The sequence below is a fragment of the Lupinus angustifolius genome, chromosome LG07 (genome assembly GCF_001865875.1).
Source record: "Lupinus angustifolius cultivar Tanjil chromosome LG07, LupAngTanjil_v1.0, whole genome shotgun sequence".
Lineage (NCBI taxonomy): Eukaryota > Viridiplantae > Streptophyta > Magnoliopsida > Fabales > Fabaceae > Lupinus > Lupinus angustifolius.
In genome coordinates this window covers 5,419,302-5,429,267 of record NC_032015.1, presented here as the reverse complement: position 1 = coordinate 5,429,267, position 9,966 = coordinate 5,419,302, and the positions used below count along the sequence as shown (strand labels likewise).

General features: G+C 30.3%; 2 protein-coding genes across 3 annotated transcripts; both read left to right on the top strand.

Annotated features, from left to right (window-relative positions):
- Positions 2,868 to 4,197, top strand: LOC109351973 (probable glutathione S-transferase). Of its 2 annotated transcripts, none has more exons than XM_019593713.1 (3): positions 2,868 to 3,302; positions 3,524 to 3,909; positions 4,039 to 4,197. In XM_019593713.1, exons 1-2 carry the CDS (start codon positions 2,988 to 2,990, stop codon positions 3,866 to 3,868), a joined length of 660 nt encoding a protein of 219 aa, XP_019449258.1. In that variant the 5' UTR covers positions 2,868 to 2,987; the 3' UTR covers positions 3,869 to 3,909; positions 4,039 to 4,197. The 2 variants fall into 2 exon arrangements, with proteins under 2 accessions (XP_019449258.1, XP_019449257.1); XM_019593712.1 differs by having other exon boundaries at positions 2,884 to 3,302; positions 3,524 to 3,902; positions 4,032 to 4,197.
- Positions 7,639 to 9,017, top strand: LOC109351974 (glutathione S-transferase U25-like). The gene is made up of 2 exons (XM_019593714.1): positions 7,639 to 8,021; positions 8,587 to 9,017. The coding sequence occupies exons 1-2, from the start codon at positions 7,704 to 7,706 to the stop codon at positions 8,926 to 8,928; spliced, it is 660 nt and encodes a 219-aa protein (XP_019449259.1). The 5' UTR covers positions 7,639 to 7,703; the 3' UTR covers positions 8,929 to 9,017.

The following is a 9,966-nucleotide window of genomic DNA, read 5'->3' as shown; positions in this document are numbered from 1 at the left end:
CAGAACAGAGTTGGCTGGCCTTTTGAAATAGACTGTGAATGCAATAAAAAGTGGCAGGGCTTCCACCTTGAAGATGTTGGACCATTACCACTACCCTAGAAGCCATACCCTCTAAAGGAGTAATTCCAGGATATCCCTACACTCAAATTCAATTATAGAATGAAAATGCATTTGAAATATGAGTCTCCGATTTAGGATGCTCATTAGTAGAATCCAATACCAATAAGAATCTTTGTATGTAATGGAAAAAAGTTGTTCCTTCAATGACGCTCTACATTCCTTCCCCATAGACATAAATATCACAAACAAAGAACGAGAGGCTTGGGTTACTTTTCCATTTGGGTGAAGCAAAATTTATCCTCATGATGATGCAACCAGAGTCCAGACACCCCGAAATATTATTTAATGTATCTATGAATTAGCTTATATAGTGTTTAGGATATATTATATTTAAAATGCTGCAGAGATAGGTTTTGGCTGAACAGCTATTTTGTATAAAAATCAAGAAAACCAGATGTGTACTTAGTTGATATAGGATACAAAAACATAGTTGGAGCTACCATGTTTATGAATACAAGGCTGGCAAACACTGAACAAAAGTTGGCATGACTCATAGGTAAAACAAAATGCAGAGCTGTATGTACTTCATCCTTGGACCATAAGTATTTGGTTTTCTGGCCTAGAAAACAGATAGAATCTTTTAAAATGTAAAAAGAACAAAGGATGAATTTACATCAAAGGCACAATTGAACAAATTGTACCTGGACCATTTGTCAAGTCAACATAAGAGAGCATGGATGGAGTTCACAAAACATGTACAAATACACTCATTATTGTTAACACATGCCACTACCCTGTGAATAATTTCCATATATTCTGGCAAGCGGACATGACAAAAATATTCCACCCAAAAAAATGATTCCAGTATCTTCAAGGAGACTTCCATCTGCATTTTTTGAGCAAATTTATTGCTTAACTTGTACATTGTTACAGCTAATGCAAAGACTACAAGCATAAGGTATGCAGGCTCTGCAATCGTTTTCAATACCCTCAAGAAACTCATCCTCCTTGCGTTGAAGGAAAGTGAATGTTTTAGAGTCATGAAATACATCATATTGATGCAGATCAATTTGCAGCTCTTAAAACTCCAACCAAAGAATCCAATATTCGATGATAATGGACAGTCACATATGACAATAGAGCATATCCAATTCCAGCTACAACATTAGGCACAATTTCTTTATCAATAATGCAGATTCTAAACCCTAAAAACACAAACGGGAAGAAAAGCATTGTTCAGAACTACATATTCAAGCTTTAAAAAATGTGAGAGAAAAAAATTTGGACCATTTCTCGATTTGTGCGTGTCATCCTTGCGCAGGGGCCATGCTAATCTTCTCTGTATCGTTCCAATTTTATCGGATGTCCCCGAAGGGACATACCTTCATGTATATTTTCGTTATATAAACTACGCTTTTTGTCCTGACATACGCGGTGTGAGACTTGTTCTCAAATGGAAAAGAACGCGACAAAGGTAATAACTAATTTGTCTTGTTTTCCTCTACTTGTATGTGGCTTCTGAGAATTAAATATTTATACGGGTAAGTATTTTGTTTCTGATCTTCTAAGTTCTCACTTTTTTAACCCATTTAAAACAGTTTTGACCCTTATTTTACTTTAACTTTTATGTTAGAGGTTAAGAAATGGTTGACATCCCCCCCTCAATTACGCACGTATTACTATCAAATCCCCCAAGTCTTCTACATAAGGGACTCTCCAAGGGGCTTCTAGGCAGTGGAAGAAGTAGACTAGACACTGTAGATCAATTTCTAATAGTAGTAGACTAGTAGTAATCCTGTGTGAACAGAGGAGAAATTTCATGAAGAGCATTGACCATAATCAAATGCAACAAAAGATCATGGAGATAGTTTTTGAAGAAGACCATAATCTAATGGTTGAACAAATCAGATTTTAACTTTTTGTCCAGTGGTCACACCTTGCAAGTTGCACCAGTGGAGGCTACTTGGGAAGAATATACCTTCAGAACCAAGGCACAATTTCTATCACTCGTTATCTTGGGTACTACAAAGCTCTCAATTATAATGAAGTTATCATTCTCAATTATTGATACAAGGATAATTTCCTACTAGAATCGTGAAAGTTTGGGAATTTTTAGGTATGCAAAAAAGACGTGATTAAAAATGCAATAATGTACAAATTCGGTAAATGGGATGGGACTGACACAACCAAAAGCATAAAGTAGCGGCAGAATAACTTGAACTGCCAAAAAAAACAAACAAATACCACCACCAAGGTAAGTACTTCATTATGTGACCAAAGAAGTGAATAAGCGCCAAAGATTCTAGAACAGCCAAGTATTGAATATCAATGATTATTTGAAAGATGTAGAATGTGGTTGGATAATCTTGTGAAATTTTTAGATTTAGATAAACTCTTAGGTGTCATGTAGTTAATTGCTTTGCATGAAGATGAGTAGGTGGCTTATTAAGGTTTTGCCAACAAAAGATGTTGTCTTGTACTTGGCTACTAATATGATCTAATCTTAGTGCCAAACCAGCCAAACAGTAGTATAAAAAGAAAGTGTATGTTTTGTTTTTAATCAAGCAAGAAAATTGAAAGCAAAGTAAATTGCTTCATTGAGAAATTATGTTATAAACGGAACATTAAGATGCAGTTTAAATATAGAATATTAAATATGGGTAATAGAATGGGAAAATGTAGGATTGGGTACAATTAGTTAACAAATTAATTTTTTTATTATCAGATGAAAACTAAAAGCTAATAAGCAATTGAATCAATAGTTTGATATTATTAGCTAATAATTTCAAGATCAAATTCTTCTTTTTACATGGGCCCATAACATTATCTTCATATCTATAATAAATACAAGCAGTTGTGGTAGACCTTTTCTTCATAGAAAACCACATTTTTTGTTCATCCTCGGATTTCTGTGGCTGTCTCTAACAATGGGAGAAGAGGTTGTGGTGTTGGACACAAGGGTAAGCATGTTTGGAATGAGGGTAAGGATTGCACTGGCTGAGAAAGGGGTCCAGTATGAATACAAGGAACAAGATTTGCAGAACAAGAGCCAAATGCTTCTGCAAATGAACCCAATTCACAAGAAGATCCCAGTTCTGATTCATAATGGGAAACCCATTTGTGAATCCATCATTATTGTTGAGTATATTGATGAAGTTTGGAAGGATAAAGCTCCATTGTTATCTTCTGATCCTTACCAAAGAGCTCAAGACAGGTTTTGGACTGATTTTATTGATAAGAAGGTAATATATTTTCTTCAATGGCTGATGAATTTTGAAAAATTCATGTTTATGTAAGATTGGAAGATATCAATGCTAAGAGACAAGACTAATGAACTAAATAGAAATATATCTCTTTTTTTTCTGAATGGTCCATATAAATTATGCGTATACCTCACATAGTTTGTACTTTGTACAAATGTCTTTTCCCTAATGCTAATTCTGGTGCTGGAGAAAAACAACAGGTATATGATGATGGGAAAAGGATATGGACTAAAAAAGGGAACGAGATTGAGGTGGCAAAGAAGGACTTCATTAATACCTTAAAGCAATTGGAAGAGAGGCTTGGAGAGAAGCCTTATTTTGGTGGCGACAAATTTGAGTTTGTTGATCTTGCTCTGATTCCCTACTATACCTGGTTTTATGCTTATGAGGTAATTGGAAACTTCAAGGTGGAAGCAGAGTGTCCTAAATTCATTGCTTGGGCTGAAAGATGCAAACAAATAGAGAATGTGTCAAAATCTCTTGCTGATGAGAAGGTTGTCTATGACTTTGTTGTTGCATTGAGGAAGAGATTTGGGTTGGAATAGAGATACAAGGAAGCTAGTTACTAAAGGGTTATGGGTATAATGGTGTATTAAATAAGTGACCTTGGATGGGTTAGTTCTCATGAGCCACTGTTTGTTTACTCACTGGACACTAGGTTGTGTCCTTGAGGACTTTGTGAGTGTAAGTTGAGCTTGGTTATTGGTTGTATAAGCAATAATGTATTGGACACTTGAGTGTGTCTGTGATGACTAGTTATTTGTTATCCACTGTTGTATGAGTTATTTGCACCTTTTCTCTCTTTGGTTTTCAAATAAATAGTGAAATATCTCAGTTAAATGCATAATGTCTATCAGAAATATACATAATTGAACTCTTTATAGCAAGAGCGGTAGAGAACCACTCGGCACTTCATTGATTAGTTCAATGATTCTATAACAATGGTTGATGAGATATTCTTATTATCTTAGGGTCGTTATCTTGTAAACGATTGCATTGATGTGGTGATGCTAATAGTGATAGTATGGTAGTTATGATAATAGTGGTGTTCATGTGCAAGGGTATGAGAAAAAAGTGCAACATGACAGTATTGGCCAACATGATAGCCCTATTATATTTTATTGACTTGCCAAAATCTGGATTGTAACAGGATATAACAAGTTATTCTATCTTGATTCTCTTATCCTATTAACCAAACAAATTGTTTGTAATGTAGGTTTAACTTATCATCGAGTATATAGGTAAAAAGTTACTGAACATGAAATCAATTATGAATGTATAGATGTTCAATGACTATATAAAAATGTTAGTTCATCTCTGCAATACAACTCGTTAGAATAAGAAACAGCATACACATGCTTAGAACTATTGAATTTGTTATTCCGCACAAGCAGTTTTTCATTATCTCTGTTTGAATTATAAGTATCCATTATGTAGATTGTGGAATAATGTCCAGCATTGGAAATTATATATCTTTATTGCCTGTAAAATGTATGCATAAATCGGCCATGTGTTAGAAAGGAAGATGTTCAGAATTTTGAATCATGTGATGAAAGTCTCGTATTAGTAATTATGAGTAATTTTAAGTCCTTGTATGTATATGTATTTATAGACCAAATATTTTAAGTCAAACTATGTAATATCAAATTGGCTTATAGTAGTTCTTATTTATTTTTGGACTCATCATTTGGTGATTGGACTTTTAATCTTCCAATCCTATCAAAAGAGATGTATATTGCGGAAACTACTATTTTATATACACAAATATTATTTTGACAAGAAACCAATTATTTGTGACTTTTTTATGAATTTTTTTTCCTATAAGTGTAAAATAAGAAAGTGCATTATATATATACCTTAAAAAATCTAAACACACTAATTCATTAAAAAAATTTACTCTAACTCTCCAAATTGCCCTTTTAACTAAAATAAAACATAACTCTTTTGTCATTAGTGACATTTATGGGTATGTTCCACAAAACTAATATATAATTATAAAGGTAACTTGAAACTTGTGAATATAGTTTATTAAACTAGAGTTATTCGATAACTTTATAATTAGCTAAAATTTGAAAAATAACTAAAAATTATGTCTAATATTCATTTATTAATTATTAATAAAATAATTATTAATTAAAGTAATTTATTAATCAAAATTTTTAATACTTTATTATTTTATTTATATTGGATATGCAATATTTTTATTTATTTGAAGGTGAGACAAAAAAGAATGTCTTTTTGTACTTGGAGTAACTAATATATATTTAAAATTTTGAATGATAAAATTGGAAACAAATTACTAAAAGTTATTTACACTTTCTAAATACTAGTTGGAGTTACTTTCTAAAAAGTAGATTTAAAAGCTATAAATTTAATTTTTTTAAAGCTAGGAAATCCCTTTAATTTTTTATTACCGAATAACTTTACAAGCTAGGATTGCCAAAATAACCTGTATTGATTGTGTTCTTGACTCAGACATTCATTGTCTTCCTTAGCTCTAACACTCAGTCCCTTTCTTTCCCCTTCACCTATTCTTTCTCTTTATCATCTTGTACTGTTTTATTGCTTCTCATGAGATTTGTTTCGCCATTCACTTTTTTTGGATGGGCCTCTCGAATTATATAGATATTTTAGTTATAAGGTAACAATTTATCTCATTATGGATCCCAAAAGTTTATTTTAACCCTATCTTCTCTTTATTTCATGGAAGATCTCAAAATTTTGTTTTTATCATAACAATAAATTTGAATTATAAATAATTTTAATTATCAAGTGACAACTTTAACGTACTAATTTTTTGTTGAATCTTTGGTGTTTCATGACACTTGCAAAGAAATTATGTTTAACATAATAATTTCTTTATATTCTCAATTTTATATCTAACTTATTGCTATAATTTTCTACTAATCTTATCATAAATTATATTTATTATCATTTTCTAACTATTTATCCCATTACAAGATTTTAGCTCTACAGTACTATTGAAAATGCTTATGACTTTTGCCACCCTCGAGGAAAGTTTTTTAAAATTACAATTGATAAGAATCCTAATTGAAATCAACTATTGTACAAGATAGATTGAATGAATTTACAGGAAAAATGTTAAAATTTACTTGCCGATAAAACATTGGTAAATAATTGTAAAGTGTAATATTTATACATTAATAATGTAAAGATTTATATAGAGGTAGAGTATCATCGATCATTCATTTATATTATTTTATTTAAAATATAATGATGATAAAAAATAATAGTTAATAATTTAATGATAACGTAAAAAACTTTTACATTATTGAAATTTACATATTTCCTCTAATTCTATGGGAAAATAATGGTTAATGATGCAGTTGTTTACTAATTTATCCATATAATTATATATATATTATATTAACATTAATATTAAAAATTAATAAAAAAGACAACAATTATTTTTATTTATATCATTTGTTAATATAAACTGTGTTCCTCGATGATGAATCATGTTTTATAAGTATTAATAAATATAATAATTTTGTATTTGATCTTGTGAACTAGCATTTTAATAAAATTAAATCATTTTTATTAAAAAGTTAATTTTAAATTAAAACTAGTTATTATGGCCTAATTTAAAACAGATTGGGATGACCTTTTTTTTTAATTAACCTGATGGGCACCATCCAATTCTCACAACACTATGTCTCTGTGGTTGTTGAAAGTTGAAATAGTAACGTGATTAATGAAATATAAAGCATTAACTATTTACTAAGAAACAATCTAGCCAAATTCCTTTAAGTTTTTGGATAATTAAGGCTATTTTGTTATATTATGTATTTTAATTGTTAATTTTTAGACTTCTTTTCATTGATATTTAATACATGAATAATGAATAATATAAAAAATTATAATATCATTGTATAAATATTAAATTTTTCTCTTTTACCAAAAAATATTAATATTTTATATGTGAGTAGCCTTCTTATTAATGATTTTTGGGTTATTAAATGTTTTCTCTTAATAAATATTGATTGTTTATAATATTTTCACTGTAGATTTATTTTGGTACTATTAGGGTATTTTCACCTTATATTCATAAGAAATTAATATTTTTTGGGATTGTGATTATCTCTATTAACAAATGTTAATCATATAATTTAAATTTTTGATATTGTGAATTTTCTAAAGATTTAATGAGACATTATACCACTTGATTAATGTTTTTCTCGATAGTGGCTACATATTAAGGAAGAAGATACAAATTTCCTTGGTACTTTTTATTTCATGAGAATACTTATCTATGGCCTATAAATCCAAAGGTATTCCATCTCATGCTCCATACAATATCACAACATAATCTCTTCAGTTTTGCTAAAGAAGTTTACTTTACTCTTTAGGTGATTGACAATGGCTGATGAGGTAGCAGTGTTGGGTTTCAATCTCAGTATGTTTGACATAAGAGTGAGGATTGCATTGACAGAGAAAGGGGTGAAGTATGAGTACAAGGAAGAGGATCTGGTGAACACCAAAAGTGCACTGCTTCTGCAGATGAACCCTATTCACAAGAAAGTTCCAGTCCTTATTCACAATGGAAAACCCATTTGTGAGTCCCTCATCATTGTTGAGTATATTGATGAGGTTTGGAAGGAAAAAGCTCCACTCCTGCCCACTGATCCATACCAGAGAGCTCAAGCCAGGTTTTGGGCTAAGTTTGTTGATGACAAGGTAGGTTCACATTTTTGTCTACATCACTTTGTTATATATATTCATTATTTTATTATCAGTTACGTTTATCAAAACCTTCTCAGCTTCACATTTTTGTGAGTAATAATGTTTGTTAAAAAGAATAAGATTGTTAAAAAAGTTGCCCATAATCAGATTACATGTTATTACATTTTATATATGTGTGAGAAAAAGTATGGGCTCTAATTTAATTATATTATAATATAAAGCAAGTTTGAATAAAGTTGACGACTTAAAATATATTGCTATTATAAAATATAAATGGTATTGATTGTATCTCAAATAAAAAATATCTCATAAATTGTGAGAACGTAGGATAAACTTTTCAAATTCGATTATTTTTAGTTATTAGAGACTTGAATTTAATATATTTTTATAGTATTATCTTCTTAAATGAGTGTTAAATGACTCATATTTTTCTCACTTAAGTTCTAATCTTTATTTCAATTATACATTCAACATATAATAATATAAAACAAAGAAGGAATTCATTTACATTAATATAGAATGATAATGTTAAAACCAAAAGCATGAATTAAATGTGCAGGTGCATGAAGTTGCAAAGAGGATATGGACTGGGAAGGTAGGTGAGCATGAGGCAGACAAGAAGGAGTTAATAGAGAATTTGAAGCATTTGGAGGATTTTCTTGGGGACAAGTCATATTTTGGGGGTGACAAATTTGGTTTTGTTGATATTGCTTTGATCCCTTTTTATAAGTGGTTCTCTAGCTATGAGAAAGTTGGAAACTTCAAGCTTGACTGTCCAAAAATCATCTTATGGGGAGAGAGATGCTTGAAGAATGTTGAAAGTGTGTCCAAATTCCTTTCTCATGAAAAGGATGTCTATGAGTTTGTTCAGATGTATAGGAAAATGACTGGGATGGATTAAGACACAAAATCCAACTTCATGATGAACTGCATAACATTGACGAGTTTGTGTTGAATCAAATAAATTAAGGAATGTGTGCAAAATTTCCTTATTTTGTTCTAATAAAACTATGATTTCCTGTGTTCTTTTTGGTACATATATTTTACTTTTATGTTTGAGCTTCCTCTTAACAATAGTTGTGTTTAGTACCAAAAGGAATTCGTTAAGTACAAAAACTAGTAACACCTTATTACATCTAAGAATTTAGTTGTTGAAGGTGAGGTAAGTTTCATCAGTTTAAACTGTATCCACAGTCACTATAAAGTTTTTAATGATTTATTGATAGTGTAAAAAAATACTTACATTATCAATGTTCAAAAATTAAATCCAACTTACATGGCTACTTGTAGTGCAGAAAATACTAATTCAACTGATATTAACACCAACAAGATACGTCAACAATACACCTAATTGAAGTGTTCCAAAAGCAACACATCAACAATTTGCTTCACGGTCAACGTTCTTGCTCCCGTGGTTTCAAATGCCTCTCAGCAAAAGTATATGTAGAGCCACGAGCTGCGAATTAAACTCATCTACTACTAAACTTAATATTTATAAATATATTTTCACAGGTTTCCCTCTTTCAAAATGGTAAAATGATCTATCAATACAGGGCATCCAACTATACCAACAACAAAAGTGAATATTTTTTTATATTGAAGGGATAGAGAGATAAATATTATAATCATGGAGATATTTCTAGATTGATATGATTATTTTATTTTTCGATATGAAAAGATTTTTTCACCTTAAAATTTATGTTATCATTCTTCTAATTTTTGGATTGTTATTTAACAAGTACCTATTTTACATTGCATGTACGACATAAATTTGTTTTGAATTTTCTAACAACTTTCATATGCCATCTAATATTTATAAGTGATACGAGTCTAGAGAGCTGGTAGAACGTTTGCCCACTATGCACTTATTAAATACTTCCACGATTATAGGATGTAACAATTTGTAAACCGTAATAATATATTATTTTATATTTTTCAG